The sequence below is a fragment of the Protomyctophum parallelum genome (genome assembly GCF_964188405.1).
Source record: "Protomyctophum parallelum genome assembly, chromosome: 17".
In the NCBI taxonomy this organism is placed as follows: domain Eukaryota; kingdom Metazoa; phylum Chordata; class Actinopteri; order Myctophiformes; family Myctophidae; genus Protomyctophum; species Protomyctophum parallelum.
The window spans coordinates 22,565,540-22,589,636 of NC_139719.1; the positions used below are offsets into that span (position 1 = coordinate 22,565,540).

Consider the following 24,097-nt stretch of genomic DNA (forward strand, 5'->3'; position numbering starts at 1 on the left):
CTTTCATTTACCATCAAATAATCCTAGCCCTGCATGGGGACTTTTTCATTCCAACACACTAGTTTGGATTTGGCTCAGGGTAGAAGGCAGGGTTAAGGCAAATACAAATGGGATTGGTATTTAAGATTAGAACAGTGCCCTCGATATGATTATTATATTTCCCATTAATTGCCAAAGTAAAACCACTGAAATGACACAGATGCTTTCCCAGTTTTAATGGGTTAATAGCATACAGTATATGATACGCCAGTGGTTTTCAACCAGTGGGCCTTGAGGGGGTCCCCAGCTAAAGGATCGAGAGTTCGTAACCAAATGGACCCTTATAGATCTTTAACTCTTGAGAGCGTTAAATGAAACCAAATGGACCCTCCCGAGGGTCCATTTGGTTTAATTTTACGCTCTCAAGAGTTACATTATTGTTAAACATCCGCATTACTTAATTTACAAGAAGTCTGCACAATTCAACGTTTGCCTGTTATCTCTTCTATGGTACCTAGTACCAACATCAATACAGCATGGAATTGTGGACAAAATCTTGTCCAACGACAACAAAATATTCTTTAGTTTTGGGTCTGAGAGGCTAAATCTCATCAAATGGTGATCCGTGGCTCAAAATGCCAAATACATAATTGGCCGTGATATGAAAACGTCTGCCACGCTCACCTGTTATGCTGCAGAGGAGACGGAGGCAGGGGGTGGAGTCTCCCTTGTAGCCGTTGGTAAGCCCCTCCCCTGAGAGAGGCGGGACCGGGATCGTCATGGTGATGGGCTTGTGGAACTTCCTCCTCCTGGGCTCCACGGTAACGATGGGGCTGAAGGTCGCCCGGTTACCGAGAATCTTCTTCACCATCTCATCGGGTGCCGGCTGGGCCTGGGGAAGGAAGGGACAGAGACGGGCAGGTTATTAAGACTTTCAGGACGGGAACCCCTTTTTGGTGTTTTAAGCATTATGTTATACTTTAGCTGTTGAAAAATAGCAGACCTACAAGCTCATAGCGCGGCACGGATGCGTTATGAGCTTATAGATCGGCTATTTAAAATCGTGAAAATGTGGTGCAAATCTTTGAATATATATATCAGAGCAAACGTTTTTAACTCAAATCTTTGCTTCTGGGGGGGTCCCTGGAACAACATATTTTCAGATGGGGGTCCGTGGCCAAATACGGATAATTCTGGGGCTCGTTGGCATGAAATAAGTTGAGCACCATTGACATAGAAACATAGGTTTATCAGAAAACTGTCATTATTTGGAAGACATTTTTAGAATCAGTTCTCAGGTCTGAGAGGAGTGAAAATGAGAAGATAGAACACTGTTTCCCAAACAGTGGGTCGGGACCCTTTTGTGGCTGGCGGACACATTATGGGTCCCCTTATTTTTTGTTTCCTAAATGCATGAATTAAACCAAAATGCAATGATTCTTTTCAGTAACTTCATGATGAAGCAATAAAAGAAAAATCACTCACGACGCGGAGCAACGCGACGCGGAGCGATGCGTTGTGAGCTTGAAGCCTTGCATCCATATTCTGGGCATGTCATAATAGGCGAAATTGTACAAAAATAGGAAAACGTTCTGCGAAAATATCATTCTTAAATGCATGCATAATATGTATCACCAGTGACAGTATAAGAAGACAATACCAATACCCTGTATATGGATAGTCTTTCATGGATTTCAATGGATTCTGGGGAAACAATGCAGTGTACAGCGAAGACATGTGACTGACCACGCCATGTGAACGCACACCAGTCACATCAATGCAACACATGCAAACTCTTCATGAAAAGAATCCAAGACAAAGAGGTGAGTGCGGAATGGCCTTCGCGTTTGAGTAAGGACACGCTGTGATTGGCCAGGGCACATGTGCAAGGACGCGCTGTGATTGGCCAGTGCACTTGTGCAAGGACGCCCTGTGATTGACCAGTAGCCACTTTAAGTGGTGTCTCTCGTGGCTCAAGTTCGCTTGAGACAGCGCCCCTCCGTGGCGGTCTGAAACTGTACTTAGGAGGGGGGCAACTGGGGTAGTGACCATTTACTCAAATGCGAAGGCCATTCCGCACTCGCCACAAAGAGACACAGTTTTCATGCCTCAACTCACCTGCAGTCCAACTCTAATCTTTTTGGTGAGCGCCCCCTCGGGGAACGAGGCCTGGACCAATGGAACGCTCTGGCTGTACAGAGTCCCGCCCTCTGGTCCCATCTGATTGGATTCCTGCCGGATCCGTGACACCACGGCAAAGTACTGTGGGAAGTCCTTGGTGATGATGCGACAGATCCTCTTCTTCTCCAGTTCCTCGGTGCTTTCCAGCTCTGTGAGTGATTAAAATGAGTAAATAACACAAAGCTGCGACATTTATTTATAGCTACAGCATTTTAGTTGTATTTGTTATACTATTCTGGGACGAACATTCGGCGAAGAAATAGCAGGTCTTAAAAACTCACACAACACGTCGCAACGCGTGTGTTGTATGCTTGTAGATCGGCTATTTTCAGAGTGCAACAACACAAGCGCAACCACAAAATTGTCATTATATTTAGTCATCGTGGTTTACTTTTTATTTCGTTTATATGTCATTTTCGTCAGCGAAAACAGGTAGTCGACGGCCATTTTTCTTCATAGCTTTAGTCGACAAAATGCGCTTACCTTCGTCCATGCCGTTGAGCAGCTGGTTGAGGTCGTCCACCTTGCAGTCGTACTGGTGCTCCTTCCACGCCTCGCCGTTCTCGCTGCGCAGCAGGATGAGCTCCCTCTCCTGGCCGCGCATGGAGCCGAAGTGAGGGATCTCCACGATCACAGGGCTGTGCAGACAAAAACGCCACAGGTTGAGGACGCAACATATAAAGCAGGCTCTCTCTCTCTCTCTCTCTCTCTCTCTCTCTCAGTTCCTCCTTAACCATTTAAACACAATCTACTTTGCTGTCCCCCAGGGGTCTATACTTGGTCCCCTTATTTTTGTCCTCCCCTCTACACCAAATCACTTCAGTGAAAATAGCAGAGCTACGAGCTTGTAGATCTGCTTGCACCTATGTTCACTGAATGCGATTAAAAGAAATCGCACGCCATTCGTTTCAATAGAGATGCACTTTCAAGATTTGTTCAGTTTAAAAGTCCCAGGTAAGCAACTGAGAAGTCTAAAAGTTAATAATACGGTGCCAACACTGTGGGGGTCAACCCCGAAACAAAAAAAGGAACTGAGACACCCGGGACACGCAGAGATGAGTGGTCAGAGATGATGCCAGCGTTGCTCCAGTTGGTGACAGCCCTCGCCATGCTGCGGTATAGCGATGGGTCATACCATATGGAATGGATGGGAGAGCGCTTTGACAAGAGGCAGAGGTAATGGGAGCCGCAGGCGTCGAGAAAGCTGCGCGGACCTCAACTTAAAAAAGGCACTGGCGTGTCACATGGCGGGGTGAACCAGTGGCGCCATGTTGTTGGGATGTTTGGTGTGGAAGAGAACGCGATAGCATGAAATAGTAGAGAACACGGCCAGGCTAGAATTAAACAGCAGAGCTATGAGTTTTGTTAGCTTTGTGTGTTGAAAATTTTAACAATAAACATATTGTTGAAGAAAAAATAAAATATTAGAAAATAGAATAGACTCTCCCAGTAAATGCACCAGAGGAACTATATTCATTGGCTATTCCCTTGAGAGTAATAACTAGTAACAGTAGTAAGTTACAACTATTTATGTTTCAGAGACACATTCTGACTGTGTATCTTTGTTTTCAATAAAGATGATTAAAGTAGGAGCTCACATGCTTTTCCAAGCTGTTCGAGCGGGGGAAAAACACTTCTCTGTAGTCTGTAGACTTGGTACAGTACCCATGTTCCAACTTCCAACGTCTCAACAAAACGGCTAGGCTAGCTCAAGAAATTGTGCTTTTGAGTGTATGCCCATTCTCTTCTGATAACGACTGTGTAGGGGTGTGCATAGAACTGCCTCTAGCACAGTCTCAAGCTCATCTAAAGCTGCGGTACTGCGGTGCTGAGGAACAGGTGTGGTGGTCATGGGAAGCGAGATTTGAGATGATGCTTGGCTCATGCCTGACAAGCGCAGTCCAGTACAAATAACAGCCAACAAAGGACCCTGAATTTCAGAAGCCCACTGAAAATGCTTTCCAACCAACAGAAAACAAATGTGAAAATCATGATGGTTTTAGGATGTGTAGTTTTAGGAAGTAAAATTAGTTCAAAAAAAAATTAAACCCTCTTTTTTGTTTTACTTTGACTGTCCTATCCTCCATTTATGTTTCCAAAAGAAGAAACAAGACACGTATTGAGTTACTATTAGTTATCTTTCCTTCCAAACTTTAATTCATTTGTATATGTGACTACTGACTATATATATATATTACTTCCCAAAACTAAAGCATTGTGTGTGTGTGTGTGTGTGTGTGTGTGTGTGTGTGTGTGTGTGTGTGTGTGTGTGTGTGTGTGTGTGTGTGTGTGTGTGTGTGTGCGTGTGTGTGTGTGCGTGTGTGTGTGAGTGTGTGAGTGTGCATGTATATATATATATATAAATGCAGTATGTACCGTATATACTGTATATAAAAACATACGGTACACTACCAAATAACGAAAATCAATGGAGATGAATAAGAAAATAATCTTATTTCTTAGCATGAATCAGCCTGGGTCATAGTTCTGCTGTGGGGGGGTAGGGAGGAGGAGGAGGAGGGATGCTAACGGGGAGGAGTTCCTACCCAACAAATCTAGTTCCTCTGGGTCCCAGCTGCAGCACCGGACTAACGAGGCTCTCGCCTTCACTAAGGGCAGGCAGCTTTCTGGGGAGGTGCAGCTTACTGCATCCGCAAGGGGAGCGGGAGGGAGGACGCACGCACGCACGCACGCACGCACGCACGCACGCACGCACGCACGCACGCACGCACACATAACCATAACCATACACGCAACCACACACACATGCACACACGCACACACACACACACACACACACACACACAACACCACACACGTAGACACAGACAGACAGACACACATGCACACGCATGTATATACCATACATGCATACATTCATGTATGTAACGATATATATATATATATATATATATATATATATATATATATATCATAAAATAAACATACATGCATGCACACACGCACGCACACGCACACACACACACACACACACACGCACACAGAACACAACAGTCAGTAAGGGAACACTAGTCAGTTCTATTTTCTAATCAAAGCCCATTTATTTGCAGAAGCCCTGATCCAATTAATGACCTCTCTTTTCACAGCTGCTGGTTATTATGAATTATGAACTTTATCTGCTTGACCCAGTACATACAGTACATGTGGTGAATCGCTCTCATCTGCGTGAGCATAATTGATAGCCTTGATACCATGACCATCAACTACTTTATCAGATTTAAAACAAACGACCCCCGTAAAATACGGTCAGGAACATTACCATTAGCACTGGAGACTGGCAGGTTTAATGCCACTCCAGAGGAAGAGAGATACTCTTTTTTGTTTTATTGCCCTATATGATATACAGTAAGACAGGTATTTGAGTAAATTTGAGATATGTTTCGTCAAAGGAGCTTTTGTTGTGGCAGATTTTATTTGTCAAGCTTGAGAGAGAAGACAGAACACTCTGCTGGGCTGTAATCTATCTAGAGATGCACCAAGTCTCTATACGTCTGTACGTACGTGTGTATGGCTGTAATCCACGTAACTCGGGAACCGTTCGCCCCACCGACTTCAAATTCGACACACACGTTCCACACCCCCACAGGGAGTGCAGTGCCCGGTGTCGAGTCGGTCGGACCCACGGTTGTCCGCCACAAAAGGCCTCTGCCCGGGCTCTGCACCTGATCACCCCTATATCTCCATATATAGCCTGTTCTGACATGATTCCGCATCGACTTCATATTTGGGCATGCCTGACAAATAACTCCATATATGGACATAATGTTGATGGGGAATTCAACATCCCAATGTACGTAGAGTAGAGTAGGTAGGAAGGAAGAAGGAGCCTATCGTACTTTGGCCCTTGGTCTTGGAACGACCTCCGACCAGACCTGTTTACAATTAGCATTGATACAAAGTAGGCATCTTCATCTCTTCAATTGACTTGAACATAATTATTGCCACGGTGAAACACCCCAAATGACACGCATATGAAATACAGTAGAACACCTGGATCACTTTTCGCACACACGCACACACACACACACACACACACACACACACACACACACACACACACACACACACACACACACACACACACACACGGGCACACGGGCACACACACACACGGGCACACAGAAACGCAGACGGTCGGCAATGGGGATGCGAGAAGCAGAAAGGGGGGGGTATGTCAAGTCACCAAATAAAATAAAAAAAAGGTTGACAAATAAGCAAGTCAACCGACAACCGAATGCTATTCGTGCCAACCACCGTCTCTCTCTCTGAACCGAAAAACGTACCCCAGAAACTGGGCTCCGGCGGGGCCGACCTCCACCAGCCGGCTGGCCAGGCCTTCGCCTTCCACCATCGGGGGAGGGGACGCCAGCTTGTGCCTCTTGACCAGGCGGCAGGTGATCCGCGTGGGCGCCGTGCACTTCCTGGGCGGGATGATGATGCGCATGCCGTTGTGACGGCTGCCCCGCATGGAGCCGCCCCGGGCGTCCACCATGAAGCTCACCAAGAACCTGTAGAGAGAGAGGGAGAGAGAGAGAGAGAGAGAGAGAGAGAGAGAGAGAGAGAGAGAGAGAGAGAGAGAGAGAGAGAGGGGAAATAAAAAAAGAGGGAAGTGGACAGAAACAGAGGCAGCGTGAAAGACAGAGGGTAAAGTGTAGAGAGGCAGGGATGGAAAGAGCAATTGAGGTGAAGAGAAATGAACATGGAGAGATACATAGAGAGGTATAGAGAGAGAGGGTGGGGGACAGAAAGACAGAGGAGGGTGAGAAAGAAAGGACGAAGGGGTGTTGGAGGGATGGAGAGCAGCAGGTGTGTGTGTGGAGAGAGGATGAACGATATGGGGCAAAGAGAGACGGCGTGAGAGGGATGGGGGAAGGGAGAGGCAGAAGAGACAGACAAGGGGCTTCAGTTTAAATGGTGCATGGAAAGAGAGAGAGAGCGAGGTCTCTGCTCGACATCAGCGATGCTTCCCATGCTGTGATGTTCAAAATACACACACTCATGTACACACAACAACACCACAAACTGTGAGAGAGAGAGAGAGAGAGACATGCACGCACGGGCACGCACATACACACACAGAATAAGGAAATAAGAGAGATGTGAAGGAGTTTTCTACGTTGGCTTTCGTTCAGTCATAGTTCTCCAACAATAATGTCTTTCATCATAAGTCAAACACATTGTCACATTCACACAGTTCACCAACGTAGAAGACTCCACAGGTAGCCTGTGAGTCACTCATATTTTAGATTGTGTTGTGTCATCGCTCTTCAATAGGGAAAACCTCACCGCTGACAAGACGTGCGCACGCACACGCGCACGCACACGCACGCACACGTGCACGCACACACACACACACACACACACACACACACACACACACACACACACACACACCGTGCGGTTTGTAGAAATAGGTGAGGTGTTAGTGCAGTGCGCAGTGTGTCAACGTGTGTATCAGTAAAATACAGTGTTCATTTAACACGGCTGAGAGCATAAACATTGTAATAACCAATATAGTGATGCTGCTTTCAGCACTCAGGGAGCTGCCGCTGCTGCCTTTTTGTGAACACAGACGGAGACAAATCCAAAAAACCTCACAAATCCAAACTCGGGTTCACATACATTTCACACAGGTGAGGGGGGAGAGAAACACAAGCACACACAGAGAGACGAGACAGGCGTGATGTCACACACGACAAGAGGAAGTAAGAAACTGGCAACCAATCGCGGCCGTCACCTGCTGTCGTACTGCGGGAGCGGAGAGGAAACACTGCAGGGTGGATGGAGGACAAAGCGATGGACACGGGAGGGACAAACAAGACAACACAGCTTTGTCATTACAATGTCTCTAAACAGGGGGCGGATTACCCAGGACTCCTTCAAGCCACAACAAGACAACATGGGCCATTTGGAGTGTTTCCAGTGAACAGACCAAGTGGCCAGTGAGGCGCTCCAACGTTGAAGCGCTGGGCCCTAGTGGTAAGAGGAAGGACTGCAGGCGGACCCGTGGATTCATGACGGGAAACCCCGTGCAGCTGGGCTTTAACATTGAGCGCTCGGTTGCACTTCCGCATTGGACCACCAAAATGTGGTGGTCCAATGCAGAAGTAGTCGTTTTGAGTATCAGTAACAGCTGTGATCGTATGGGGAAGTGGCCCTTAAGTTCTTTCCAAAATGGCTTGTGAGCCTTGTATGCATAGTCAATTATTCATGGGTCCACAGACCATAGTGCCCTGCAGTGCCCGTCCATCCATCTACACGTCCATCGTTCACTTACCCAGAGTGCACAGGTGAGGACACCAGGTTGACGTTGTCCAGTGTGTCTGTAGTCCAGCTGTAGCGCCTCAGGGAATCGTTGTCAAAGTCCTTGGCGACTGACAAGTGCTATGGGAGAGAGGACAAGTCAGAACACTGCATATAGTAGTACACAGTCAAATCCGAGAGTGGACCAATGGAACCACATGGACCCTTACCACAGGTCAATTTTTTCTCTGCAATTGGTACACTTTTAGAGCTGCAGTACATTAACATTCAGAATTTTATAGTGAATGCATTTGTGCGCGTCTGTGTGTGTGTGTGTGTGTGTGTGTGTGTGTGTGTGTGTGTGTGCGTGCGTGTGTGTGTCTGTGGGGGGGGCATTAAAGAGGGACAGCGTGGACAGGCATGAGCTCATGGTGACTGAATAAAAGAAACACAAAGAGCAGCTGCCCTTGCAATGCATTACATCATGCATTTCAGTGCCTCAGAGTAAGACAACAGATGATTGACTGACGACAGCATCCCGCAGAAACCGCTCAATCTCTAAATCCCAAAACATGTTGGGGACTGACAAAGACTAGCATTTCCCAATAGTCAGACATTTGTATTTAAATAGGCATTGGCTAACACTTTGATCTACAGCGGTACAACTTCCACTAGCTTCTTGCTGCCATGCTACAGTAGTTGTGCACAAGGCAGGCGTAATCAGTTCTCTATCGGCGACTAGACTGGACAAGAACTACACTCTCCAAAGTGTTTAACCTGAACTACAGGACGTACAGACAGTGCCACAGGACGTTCCGGTAGCCTGGACAACCCGGCACTTCCTGTACGTCCGGTTAGTCACTTTCGCCAGTAGTTTTTGCCCATGAAGGCTTTATCACCTTATGCAATGGAGATGAAACTGGAAACTAGATGAATGTGTATCATTGTGACCACGAGCTTGGGTTTGTGCGGTGATGTTAGGAGCAACCTAAACATTGTTTTTACATGAAATGAGACGGAGACGGGATACGGAATGTATGTTAATTAGGTCAATATTACCGTATTGTCCCGAATATAAGACGTCTCTGATTATAAGACGACCCGCATTTTTCAAGACTCATTTGTAGAAAAAGAACAGAATGTCAAATAGCCTATAGGGATTATAATACGTCCCTGTTTTTTGGGAAATTTCCATTGGAATAATAGGGTATAATGGTGATTTACAGAATAATTACAGCTATCAAGGCTTAACTCCTGGATTCTTTATTTGAATGGTGTTGTGCGTATGTTGATGTTATGTAATATAACTCACAAGTCCAAATGGATAAAATAACTACATATTAATTGAGATCAGTCCTGGACTGAAGGTTTAAACAGACACATTCTTCTGATTTGAGAGTCTCCAGGGAATCAACAGAACAGTATTTTTTAGAAACAACACGTTTGTGCACAAGCCAAACACCATTCAAGCTAATGACCCTCGGCAATACAGTATCAAAGCTTTGGCAGCGTTCAAGTGTCATAATACATTTCTCACAAAGGGGGCTGTTCTTAGCAACACAATTATAACACACTTAGAGAAAAAGGGTTTCTGCAGACACTAATACAAAAATAAATAAAACAACCTTTGACAACACCGAGCAGGCCGGTGAGAAATGAACACATGAACTGAATATTAAGTGTTAAATAAGTAGCAAAAAAGGAGAGACTTTAGGTAGAGCTTTGTGGATGTAAGCCTAAACAAAACCAGCCGCAGACGCCAAAAGATGAAAAAAGAAATAAAATAATAAAAAACCTGCCATTGTGAATCAGCTTGGCGATTGCCTATTTCGATCGTACTTAGTGACTGTATGGACAACAAGAAGTCTGTATGATCATAAGATCATGATCAGCAACTGATATCGATATAGCTCATCCTGAAAGACCATGGTACAGTAATGGTACTGGGTACACTGACAAATTATGTGAGACAGAGAAACTGCTTACGGCCTTTGACAGCCTTTAAAAAGAGGATGAAATCTGGTCTTAGTATGTTGATACTGGGGTTGGAGAGAAAAAATGCCCACAGAAAGTGTATTCTTTTTAGCTGCCAGTGCATTTCTATGGTAAAGAGCGTGCTTCTAATACCAGTGCACTTCAGAACGCTTTGAGCTGAAAATAGTTATACTTTTGTGAGAAGAGCACCCACTCATTCATTAATGTCACTTTCCTATGCAGAGGACTAGAGCGATACGCCCACTAATCACTGAGCAGATGTGTCTCGCTCAGAATCAACTTTAACGTCACATCACACAAGTTCTACAGGTGTAAAGAAGTGGATGCAAAGCTCGTAGCAATCCGGAAATGATTATCCAAGTCACTCAAAAAAGCTTTCAATGGACACAGCCCCTTACACAATAAGGATGCTGGATTTTGAGTTGTTAAAGTGTGTCTCATCTGAAAGAATTTAAAAAAAACTGCTCACTGTCTCAGAAGTGTTCCACCATGTACTGTACCAAGGCCCTATGCCTATTTATAACTGCAGGATGCTGCAGAAGGGATATAAAATTCTGTGAGTTGAGTAATAAATGAGAAATAAAATCTGCACATACACCGATACAGTCAGGCAGTGCATGAAGATATGCCATATTTGAAGAAACGACAATGTGCTGGAATCCTCTAGAACCCAGTGATTATTTTACATACAGTATACTGTATTATACTGTATATGCATGCACTGACGTAACATGGCATAACTCTGACAAACTACCTTATTGTGGGCGTCTACAATGAAGAACCTTTCCTTACTGAGCCCCTGGAGCCGCAGGAGAGAAAAGACAAGCCATCAGGCACCGATAATTAACTTTACCAACAATGGGCTCTATGCACACACGCCATTTTGGAAAGAACTCGGGCTCCCCTTCCCTACTTCCTTCACAGGTGTTACCGCTGATACTAATGAAGGCTCTGTTCCATTCTGATCCAACAGTGGCAGTGTGTCTCAAAACGTCCTCCTTGAAATTAAAAAGTTTAAGAACCACCACTAAATGGAACAGAGCCTCATAATTAGTATCATCGGTAACACCTGGAAGTGGCCCGGAAGTAGGAAGAGTTATTCTGTGTGCATATTCTGTGTGCATATAGCCCAGTGTAAGGTTAATTACACAGTGGCATTTTCACAAATATATTTCACGGACATGTTATGTCTGTGAATTGGACGAGAGGCAATAGTTTCCCTGGAGAGGCCTGTCTCACTGGAGACTGTAGGGTCAATGGTATGACCGGCATGCTGTTGGCTTCAGGTCATGTTTTGCAGCTTCATAACAAAGCCATTAACCCCTTGACCTTAAGGGTCATCCTGCTGCATGTTTAAGGTAATATGGCTATAATTAGACTCCCATTGGCTCACTGTTTTACAAACAGTGGGTCGGAACCAGTGTTTGGGTCGCGGACCAATTTTTATGGGTTTATGTTATATTTCAAAACATTAAAAACAATCACTACTTTTCGTCAAATAAAAGCTATTCCAACATTTCAAAAGTATTTCATGAATGTTATAAAAAAAATCTAATCATTTCCATAAAGAAATTCTAATAAATGTTTAAGAAGTAGTGGAAATAGCATATCTCCAAGCTCACAACGACACGTGCATTAGATGGCACCACTAATCACTGATATTATTTCGCCGTTAGAAAAGTACAAGAGGACTGAATGTCTTTATGTCCGCCCTGACTGAAGCAGAAGGTTGGTGGACAATGGACATCACCAACACTGTTTGCCACAGTCGGAGACGGAGCAGTGTGTAGCATGAAGGCAAAGTTTAAAGACGTCAAGTGAAATGACACAAACACAAACAACACTCGCAAACACAAATACACTGGTATCGACAAATATCTACAGGCAACAGCACAAGTAAAGGGAAAACACACCAGTAAATGATACAGGTACATAGATTATACTCTACAAAACCATGTGGGATTATTACTCTGTATTGGCGGGTACCAAGAACTGCCACCATGTACTGTGGGAATGGCTTCAAAGTGCCTTGCCATAAAATCCACAAGTTTACTCAATTTGTCGTGTTCTAGTGCACATAATTATTTCTGATTATCGGGTGCACAAGTTCCAGAATCTCCCATCAGTGATCTGGAATAGGGGGATCTAGAATTCGCCCTCTACATTTTCCCAGCCTACTAATTATGAGCAGCGGCCGACTGCTGAACAGTGCCCACTGAGTGGTTGTTGGTTCAGCGTCTTACTCAAGGGGCTTTTTGACACCATAGGCCAAGAGGACGCAGGGGTCAAACCGGGGACCTTCTGACACTCTAATGGCCGCTCTACAGTAGCCTGGCTTTACGTGTACTGTTGTATGCCTGATCAGACGGACAGACGGACGGACGTGTTTTCCTTTCACTCTGGCTGTAAAGCACCCACACAGTGACTAAACACATTTGCTCGGCGGCCGGTTGAACCTACCATCTCTTTACTGGGCGCCAGTATCTCCTCGATCATCATGCTGTCCCGCGTGAAGGAGCTCCGGTTCAGCGTGTTGGACCTATCGGAACTGAACGAACGCAGGCTTGGAGTGGGTAGATGGACAGGCGTAGTGGTTGTAGTAGTAGTAGCAGTCACGTTACCGTGACAACAGGCGTCATGACGATGGAGGAACAGGGAGAGGGAGGGTGGGTGGGGGCAGGAGGGGGTGCCGTGACATGAACAGAAAGCACAAACAAACAAACAAACAAACACAAATACACACATTAAATGCATGCAGCTTCCAGGGACCTGATTTTGTACCGATGACAGCAACAACAACAAGGAAAGAGCTTTTTGGAGCGGGAATTCAAAAGCTTCCCAGGATGACAAAGACAGTGCTGAAAGAGCTAGTGAACGCCGAGGAACTAACTTGCACTTCGCTACAACTCTTTAGTGGGGCATTAGGACAGTAGACATTGAGCAAGGTATATTTTGTCAGGTGTGGCACAGGTTGTTCAATAGCCCATTGGAGACGTCAATCCCTCCGCTTTGCATTCATCCTGCATTAGCATGCGAGTGCTGCATTTACACCCCTGCAAGTAGCATGATATCCCCGCGAGGTTTTTTCCAAAACATTCCGCATGAGCAGCAGAGCAGTGCAGCAAGCATGCAAAGAGTAGCACCCCAAAATGTGCCTAAATATGATCTGTATACCACAACACCTAAAGTACAGTATACCTGTCCTTTAGCCTGACATCTGTATAAAGCTGTCAGAGCCTAACAGAACGGTACATCTCACACTGTACGACAGTACAGTACTGAATAGGACAGGCGTATAAGCTTGTGTGAAGCAGCACGTCTTAGAGAAGCACAGTAATGTAATACTTCCATCCATCATCCAAATGAAATGGGAGCAATTAAAACAGAATGTTGAATAATAAGGTCAAAACATTACAAGCTAACATTAAACATTAAAAGGATCCCTGGCTAATAACTTAAGGCAAATATTATAATAGATAATTTTTCACTCCATAGGGACTGCTTCCGTCGCAGGTTGATGATGTCATATGCCCATGTGTGTCTAGCCGTGTGGATTGTATGGAACCAGCTTGATACTTCCTAAGAATAATATGAGCATTCTAAGCAATATTGTAAATACTTTGTATTAGCACGTGCATTTCATATATTCCATAGGGCTGGACCACACATGGACAAATTACATCATGAACTTGCGAGTCTGCGACGGGAGTTCGTTCCTATTGAGTGAAAGATTACCTATTTCTAAAAGAAATAAAATATTTAAGGTGTTTCAAATTTTAGATTTTTAGATCCTTTTAAATGGAACACAATGGAAGAAACTTAAAGCTGCAATGTGGAACTTAATTGAATCAATAAAATACCAATTGTCACTGCACAATGGTACTACTGGTACCGCCTACTGGTTAGCAAGGAGTACTGCCTTAAACTCATAAGCATAATATGACATCTCCCCATAGCCAGCCAGGGATTCTGTCTGGGATGAGTGGTGGTAATGTGGTTCCTTTGTAGGATCACGTCCCGGGTAGGACATAAAAGTTACAGATTGTGGCTTTAAATGCTAAACAAGAAAGACCCAAAGTCAAAATGGTAACCATCTTTTCTTTGAACTCCTTGTTTGATGCGGTTTTGCATGTCTTCAAAATGGTTGTAGTAGGGGCACCGAGAGAGAAAGAAAATTAAAAATGTTTTGTGAGGCAAATAAAAGCATTATTGAGCAATGATATGTCATGAATGTTCGAGGCCCGCGTCTCCACTGTGACTACATCCAACCAATATTGTGCCAGGACTCTTTGTGCTAAGCAAGATCACTGATATTGAACCAATTAAACTGCAACATGGCCTTGGGCATATTAAACTATACTGTATATTCTGTTAAATTGACAATACCAGAGAAAGAACATGAATTAGGTTATTGCTCTTCCCGTGGTACTGTAGCTATTATTTGTGTGTGTGTGTGTGTGTGTGTGTGTGTGTGTGTGTGTGTGTGTGTGTGTGTGTGTGTGTGTGTGTGTGTGTGTGTGTGTGTGTGTGTGTGTGTGTGTGTGTGTGTGTGTGAGTGTGTGTGTGTTGTGTGCGTGCGTGCATGCGTGCATCTATTTTTGCCATTCCCAGAACACTTTCTGTCTCGAGTGAGGCGTATGGAATGATAGTAGGATTTCTACTATGCACTGCTATGCAGTGTACAGGATACATATCCCTGTTTACTTTACTGTGGACAAGTATATCAGGCTATGAAAAGATCTGTTACTAAATGGGATGTCAACCACTTGGGGCACATAATTATTATTATTATTATGGTACTTCAAAATTACATTAGGTTTCTCACATCCACTCAATGGCACACCCAATCTAACACTCAATCCTCTGCAGATATTAATTGAACTGAAGGAGATCTCTTCAGATCTCTAATTACTACTTTGTATTTTGGAATTCCCCAAGCTCATAGTGTATTTGTATCCTTCTAAGCTGATAAATAGTTCCATGTAGAAGTTCAGGTCCCTGGAAGATTTGTGACGAAAACCTCCACAGAGAGACTACGGAAATCATAGAAAAAGACAGATGACTCTCCATAGTTCAAATCAAGAAACAACCCAGGCACAAATAACAATTCAATTAACTGAATGCAACAGGCTATACGCTATCAAAAAGCACAAGGCCCTGTTTTGAACAAAAATGACCAACGTGAAACATAAAAAAAATAGTTAACAGGGAACTTACAATAAAAAACTAAAACAGTAGGACCACAGTACAGCACAAAGACTATTGTTCACATCAAACATCACCAACCAAATGCATGAAAGAAACTTGGAAGAAAACAAATTTGTCAAACTTTCTCCGAACTCAAAACATTAGTAGTCAAATAAATTGAGGCGCATGGAAACAGTGAGTGAGTTACATCAAATCAAGGCAATATGGCAGAAACTGGGGGGGGGGGGGGGGGGTCTGGGACAGGTGGTGGGGGGGGATACAGGATGCTCCTTCATGCCTTTAGTCTTACCCGACTTTGGGACAGGGACTATAACGGTAGCAACGGACATGAAGAGAAGGACAAAAACAAAAGAATTATGAAACATCAGAGGATTGGGAAAGGACGAGGAGCAGACAGAAGAAGAGATGCTGTAGCAGAAAGGAATGGTTGAAAAATCCGCTTTGATGGCCTCTGTGTTACATCATGTTCAAAGCTTCAACTTTTGCTTGATAACAATGATGTATTTTTTCATGAGACTCCATGAAATGTGCCCCTTCCTTTGAATGACACTACACATTGTTAGGCTTAATTCACTGCTGTGACACATATAGACTGTGAGGCTGAAGCTATCGAGGCTGCATAATGGTCTCATTCTGAGGGACTATTGGCATTTTGGAATGTTCCAAATGGACGAAGCTATTGGCAGTTAAAAACAACTAAATGACCTGGAAGAAAAGCGCAATAGGACAGCGAAACTCAACAACAACAGGGAGAAAGAAGAAAAAAAGGAGTGAAGAGAGAGGGAGACAGGACGGGGGAGAGACAGAGCGAGAAGAAGAGAGAAGACTAAGTCCCACATTGACATAGAACCAAGGTTAGGGGGTCAGTTCACTTTGGATGAAATCACAAATCACAATTCATTCCCAAATGCATTACCATGAATGGCTAAAGCATTACAAAATGCAGGCTACTACTGAAAACTATTGTGTACTTTTCAAATTCTGCAGGCAATCCACGATGCTGAGTGTCCTGAAATACACCCATCCGTGTACCAAGTCACCGACTGATTGAACCAAGCTTGACACAACCCCCTCGCCAACCCCCACTCAAACTAATCAGGCACTCATCCAACTGCAAGCCCCAGGGCCATGGAATCGAACGTGGTTCTAATTTCCTGTGGCTCAGTGTACATGTGTGTCATCTCTCAGATATTCAATAAAAATCCACCCACTCTCGTTCTTCGGGTCAGACGCAGTGTCAGTGTTTCTGTCTCTGTATTGAAAACGAGTAAAAGGGAGCAAAGCCCCACACCCCGCCAATAGTCAGGGGAGAAGCTAAGGTGGAGACGGATTCATACCGTACAACGTGCGTTCATACTTCATGGACGTCCCTGCATTCTTTGGCATCATTACTTAGGAGGGAGTTTATAAAACAGAAAGCCCAGACAATTAGCCAAGAATTGTTATGGAGCTTTAAAAGGGGGAAAAAGCCCTGAGGATGTTGAAAGGCTGCATGTTAACCATTAGCTAGTGATAGCAGCCAACCTACGGTAGTTTTCTACCAGCAGGGTGACAGGGGCTGACTGAGGACAGTAGGAGCAGGGGGGGGGGGGCGATTGTATACCATCCACCTTAGTGTTTGAGTCAACATTACATCCCCTTTAAATTAAAACTATGCAATTCACAAGATAGGTCAGTCCAGCTGCCTGCAACAGGAATGATACTTTTCTTTTTGTGAATATGAACTGGAATAAGCAAGTGCTCTCCTATCATGATTTAATTTTATTGTAAAATGTAGCTATTTGACATTTGATGTCATGTCATGTCATGTCTATGATTTAAATCAATTCCCTTAATCCTCTGTGTTTATTATGAATTTATTTACTGAAATCAATTGAATATTGTCAGTATCTTGGCAATTAATTTGCCATATTGTCAATCGAAACATATCTACTATACTGTGCATGGCATTGGGAATTAGAGCAGCCCCGAGCATACAATACAGCACCGTTAACCAAACAGTGGGGCGGGACCCATTTGTGGGTCGCGCACACATTGTTATGGGTCCCCTTATTTTTTGTTTCCTACATTTGGTTTTTAGTTATGATTATTTAAAAAAATATTCCCCCCCCAAAAAGCTAAACGTTTTATGAATTAAAAACAAAATAAAAAACATTGATTTTGTTTTTAATTCATAAAACGTTTAGCTTTTTTGGGAATATCTTTTGAAATAATCATAACTAAAATCAGTAATTTCATGAAGAAATAAAAGACAAATCTAAGAAAGTTACAGTAGCGGGTAGTGAAAATAGCCGATCTACAAGCTTCTTCGCGCCGTGTTGTGAGCTTGTAGAGTGGCTATTTTCACTAGTTTGACTTTGCGAGTATACCCAGGCGAATATCTTATCTCTGTTTTGGGGTTATGGGCTAAAAAAGTTTGGGAACCACTGCGGTACAGTGTCTTACCTCTGGGACCGAGCTCCGATGCTGAATCCCATGTAGCCCTCTTGCGGGAGCGAGTCGTCCCCCAGCTCACGCAGGTCCTGGGGGGCCAGGTACTTGTCTGTGTCCCCCGTCATGGCATCCTCACCTGGAGGATCACAACACAGGAGTATTAGACCACAAACACATACACTCATCGCCTCTGTATCTGTCCATCACCCCTACACAAACAAGCACACACGCACAGTCCTGGTCTCCCTTCTCTCTTGTCTGATCTCTGTCCCTTTGAGTCAACAATTGCTACATTTATTTTATTTCTCACCAGTCCAGCTCGTTCTCATTTGCTCGTGCTCTGTCCGTCCATTTCTGATCAACTTCCCCGTAGACATTTCAGTTTGTTCTCTCATCTCCCCTTGTTTATGCCCAGAGAGAACAGGTTGAACAGACTAACTGGCTCTTCAATTCACTCTCTCTCTCGCTCTCTTTTTGTATCTCGCTCTGCTGTAGACAAATCAATGACTCTATAGTCTGCAGGCCTAGAGGCTCTTTTCCATTTTGTGGGCACCTCACAACATACACACACACACGTTACATACACGCGCGCACGTCACACACACACACACACACACACACACACACACACACACACACACACACACACACACACAGGACTATAGTCTAATCTTTGACACTGTGTCCCAAGTCACTCACAGAGTTGTCAACTGACTAAACTTAGGAAGGCCAGGAACATAAGCTAGGTATTGCTGCAGATACTGTAATGTTGCACTTTTGATTAATTTATTTAGCAAAGCATTAAGTGCTAGCTATGAGTGGCTTTAGAGAGCGACTTACCTAAATACATTTTACACAATACACAGCGGTTTACATTCACAACTAGTGTTCATTGTCATACCATATTTAGAATATATAATGTCAACTGTAATATAATATAGTACCTACTGTAGCTATATTTTCTATAGTGTATTGAAAACATTAATGTACCATATCTGTCGCATGTGTTCTAAATCTATGTTCTTTTAAACAAAACTCCACCGGTGATGTGTGAATCAAAACCTGCCTTCTTCTTTAAAATTATAACGCTTAAAAGTGAAGTTCTTGAAACTTACTCAACACGTGTTAACTCCAGGGAAACAAAAAAAAGTTGAAAGAAAAGAAAATGTTCACACAAAATCCACGTGACAGCAGCAATGCCTCATCAACCTTTATCTCCCCTTAAAAAAATGTTTAGAAAAAAAAAATCTAAATATCACACTACGGTGCTGTACTGTATGTCACACAGTCTCCCCTCAGACCTTAGGGTTACTGTTGAACCAGCAAACATGCAGGCTTGAAAGAGAAAAGAAAGAGAGGGCTTGAAAAAAAGTGTGTGTGTCAGTGTGTGTGTGTGTGTGTGTGGGGGGGGGGGGGTAAGAACAAGTGCATGCGGGTGGAGAGAGGAGACAGAGAATGAAAGAAAAGAAATGCATTCCAGTGACCACAAAGCAAAGCCCCCCCCCCACCCACCCACTCTACAACACTACAGCCGTGGTGCCACCTCCCACTCCTCTACCCCAACCCTGTCCCCTCAACTCCTGCTGATACTGCCCCTCCCCCTACTCTCTCTCTCTCTCTCTCTCTCTCTTTCTCTCACGCGCATTTACAGATCCCATCTGGCAACATTCCAAGCCAAGAGTTTCCATTCAGAACCAAAGCTCTCTCTCTCTCTCTCTCTCTCTCATATTGTAATCCCTCCTCATATCTACTGAACCACGAGCAACAGAACCTAAAACTCACCTCCTCTCGTGCAACACTTCATCCGTGCTCTCTCTCTCTCTCCCTCTCTCTAAAACGTGAACTTTCTCTCTTGGGTTCTGTAAAGGCTCTCGGCTCAATCTGTCAAAACACACTCAGTGTGTCTTTCTCTTTCTCTCTCTTCAGTCCATTCGTGCCGTCCGTAACTCTCTCGCTCTCCCTTTCACACATGCAACTCGCACAGGATCGCTGATCTCTCTTATACGCCGCCTCACTCTCACTCGCGTGCACTCTCTCACTCTCGTGTACACACAGTCTCTCTCTCACACATGCATTCTCTCTCACACTCACTCACACACACACACACACACACACACACACACACACACACACACACACACGAACTCTCTCCCTTACATTGTCAGAGTCTCCCCCTCTCTAGATCTGCTATTTCCAGTGTGCAAACAATTGCAGAAACTCAACAAGTGCATAAACACCCCATAGCAAGCACGGTCAGGACGTCTCTATTGGGGCCAGATGAAGTCAAACCAAGACTAGTCAGATCTGGCCCAGAATATCACCCGATTTCAACCAACATACATTCTGCCCAGTGCCCACTAAGACGGACGGATATAACTGAAGTCATATCATAACTTTATTATTATGATATTATTATTATTTAAACTGGTGAAGACGTCCTGGAAATGACGTAAAGATGCATGCCCATGTGAGCTGTGATCTGGCCTAGTCCTGAAAGTCACCGGAGTCACTGGGGGACAAGCTCACAGTGCATCGCAATGCAACTTATTGTGAGCTTGTAGATCTGCCATTTCCAGTGGGTGTGCGAAAATAGCCGTAACTGAGCCCTTACACACCCTACTCCATGTACAATACGCTGTCACTCTCTCTCTCTCATTTTGTCCATGCTCAACTTTCTCCCGCCTAGGCTTTCTGCTCTAACTTTAGTTTATACACTGCGTGTGCACGTGCGACGTGCGTGCGAGAGAGAGCACATACAGACTAACTGCTGGATAAGAATAGCAAGTGGCTTGAAGTGGGTGTGTATGTGTTTACTACTTGTTGGGCAAGGTGTTTTTCCGATCAGTCTCAAAATGCCAGGGGGGACCCCCAGAAGAAAAGATTTCCTGTACTCCCAGTTTTAGTCATCATTGCTTAGTGTTCATTTACTTTCCATTTAGTTTTCGTCAGTAAAATAAAAGGTAGTTGACAAAGTCGTCTTAGTTTTAGTCGACGAAATCAACACTGGAACCACTGTTCCTAGACCTGGCATATCTACAACTAGATCTGTTCACCTGGGTAAAAGTCTTTCCTCTTCTATTCTCTCTGTGTATATTTGGCCTCTAACCTTACTTATGTGTGTCTGCAAATGCTCAGCTGAGTTCTCTTTCTGTCCCCACGTCCGTCTAAGCGTGGCCACTCTGGTTTTATCATACCTGCCTGTAATCTGCATTGATGCACACGGCCTGTCCAAAACAACGACAGACTTGTGTACAGTGTACTTGTGTAGGCTTCATTTCTGCTCCTTGTCCGGCTCTCGTTCAAAATATGAACGCTTTGGAGCTTTTAGCGATATAATAGAATCGAGAGCAAGGTAAGCTAGCAAAATATTTCTCCGTTTTCCAGATTGGGGGGGGGGGGGGGGGGGGGGGGGTGTACTAATTATTTTCCAAATGTGTCAACATCTTGATAGTACGGTACTCAAGTAAATGTACTTACACCACTGTTTATTTATAGGGATGGAAATGAAGACTTAAGACAGTATTTAACACCGTTTGAGGCCTGGTATTAATGAGACATAATTCAAGACTTTTATAGGAGCTGCAGACACCCTGTGGTATGTTGTGGTCATTAGTAAACTGGCATAGCCCGCTCGCTGTATTGAATTAATTTGCAAGCAAAACAGAGCTCACTGAACCACTGGTGTCAAATACACACGTCAATACATGGGTTGCATGGACTGAAGACGTGTGGCAGTGCATTCAGAGTAGCAGGTGGCCTGCTTATATTGGCACGATGCGGCTGCAAGATGAAGTACAAGTGTCAGACTATATTTAGTTCAGGGGTACGCAAACCCTTTGGCTTTGGACATATACTCCCACGCACGCACGCACGCCCCCACACACACACACGCATGCACGCACACACATACACATTTATTCCGCTTTTTCTTGACTAACAGACTAAATGTAAAATGGTTTGGTGGAACCAGAGAAAATTAGGAATTGTTCCTATAGTACAACATGATGTCAAAAGTGTTACATTATTTTGTGTCAACTCAGATCTTATTATGGTCTATGGACTATGGTACTTTACAAGCCAGAAAATATTGAGTTTGGAATGCAAGAATAATATAGCTTCTAAAGGAATGCATTTGGCCAGTGGACAACACTGTGGCCAGTCTTAATATAGCCTGTGTGTGTTGTTGGAGATGTCAAATGTTGCTTTTTCCCACCTGGGAGGGGGGAGGGTGTGTGTGTGTGTGTGTGTGTGTGTGTGTGTGTGTGTGTGTGTGCGATCGTGCTAGCGTGTATATGTGTGTGTGTTTGTGTGCATGTTTATCTATACATTTAAGCATGGGGTGTACAACTTGTTAAATCCATTACAACTAAAGATACACACGCCACTCATTCAATAGTTGACAACACCACACAAAACTGTCATGTACACACAAATGTGCACACACAGAGCAACACACCGCACACACACACAGCCACACAAACATGCACAGCACCCCCAAGCGTTTTTTTATCAGTTTTGGTTATACCACTCCACACTTGATTAGCGCGGTTAATTAGTCAAAACCACGGTTTGAGACTTACAGGAGTAGCTGATGCAGATGTTCCCCACATCCATCTCTGTTCAAACACAAAGGCTATGTTTAAGACAGGCAGTCCAAAAATCACTCTTCTTTGGCCTGTCCAGATTGGAAGGCGGGTCATGAGCGGGATTCGGACGCTCAGCAGCGCCGCAATTCCCTTAACGCTTACCAAACTAGCAAAACGGCCACAGCTGATGTAGTTGCTGTAGTCTGTTGGTTTTAGACAACCAGAAAATGCATCAGTCCTTCCGTCCGTCTGTCTGTCTGCATTTCTCTTTCTTTCCATCTCCTACCCTCGATCCCTCCTTCTCATTAACTGTGAGAAAGTTATAGTTCGACCCAAATGCTGAAAGTTTAGAAACACTCCAAGAGAAAGTGCACTAAGTACACAGTACACACGCATGCATGCTTGCACACACGCACGCATACGGACACACAGACAGCTAAAGTGCAGTGTGTGTGTGTGTGTGTGTGTGTGTGTGTGTGTGTGTGTGTGTGTGTGTGTGTGCGTGTTGTCTGAAAGAGCAAATGAAAAGAAATGTGTTACACACTCAGCAATACCATGCGCAGACGGTAACCACGGCAACCGGGACAAATGCATATTCCACACACTGTCTGTCTCCCCATACACTGTCCCCCTGAGCTTTCCTACTGTCTTTGTCTCCTGTGTTGTCTCAGTCATCATGACATATTTGCAGACGAGGAAGGGAAGAACGCTCTGTTGACTGTGAATACTCCAATCAACCAAATCCCAGCGTGAGAGCAGCTCTTCTGGAGCCAAAGGGAGGAGTATGGGCTCTATATGTATCATGTATGCACAGTTCCCTACTTCCTTCACAGGTGTTACTGATGATACTAAATACTAATGAAGTCTCTGCTACAGCGGCGCGCTGTCAGGACTTAAAAGTGCAGGGACATTATTTGGGGGGGGGGGGGGGGGGGGGTGACGACGTCATGACTAACATTGTTGTGTATTAACCCGTCTGACACCTTGATCAACTTGATCAAGAGTTAAAAAACTGCAGTTAATTACTGCACCTATGCAGCCAATACAACGACTATTGCGCAGCTAAATGGAACCGGTGGAACTTTGCAAGACCATGGCATGCACCAGCACCAGTCGGAAAACATAAATTGCTAAGTTGCTAAATTATATATTTGGTATTAATTAATGAAAAGCTTTTTTGGGAATGTTTTTCTTCATGTCTGATGAAAGTCTGAACGACCGAAACGTTGCTCAATAAATCGAACTCAAGTGAAGACATTTGTGCAGGATTCTTTTTTCTCTACTTCTCCGTTATCCGTTATCAGACGCACCTGTCCATTGTAGGTGTGCAGAAGGACTTTTTCTTATGGGAATGTTTTTTGAAAATGTTTGAAATTATAATAATTAAAAACAAAATGTTGGAAACAAAAATGTAGGGACCAATAAAAATGTGTCCACGACCCACAATTTGG

At 44.2% G+C, this 24,097-nt stretch overlaps 1 protein-coding gene across 17 annotated transcripts in view; it reads right to left on the reverse strand.

The window, feature by feature from the left end:
• LOC310875129 (uncharacterized protein) overlaps positions 1-24,097 on the reverse strand; it is an 86,026-nt gene that overhangs the window by 32,428 nt on the left and 29,501 nt on the right. For 9 of the 17 annotated variants that reach the window (XM_083788237.1, XM_083788233.1, XM_083788235.1 and 6 more), the window contains exons 20-30: positions 22,641-22,676; positions 18,073-18,196; positions 15,917-15,934; positions 12,880-12,982; positions 8,459-8,565; positions 7,919-7,951; positions 6,465-6,689; positions 4,707-4,805; positions 2,644-2,798; positions 2,098-2,309; positions 664-871 (exon numbers count right to left, since the gene is read on the reverse strand). In XM_083788237.1, the coding sequence (XP_083644363.1) occupies positions 664-871; positions 2,098-2,309; positions 2,644-2,798; positions 4,707-4,805; positions 6,465-6,689; positions 7,919-7,951; positions 8,459-8,565; positions 12,880-12,982; positions 15,917-15,934; positions 18,073-18,196; positions 22,641-22,676 (1,320 nt within the window). The remainder of the gene's footprint in view (positions 1-663; positions 872-2,097; positions 2,310-2,643; positions 2,799-4,706; positions 4,806-6,464; positions 6,690-7,918; positions 7,952-8,458; positions 8,566-12,879; positions 12,983-15,916; positions 15,935-18,072; positions 18,197-22,640; positions 22,677-24,097) is intronic. The other 8 variants (XM_083788227.1, XM_083788226.1, XM_083788234.1 and 5 more) reach the window with 7 other exon arrangements.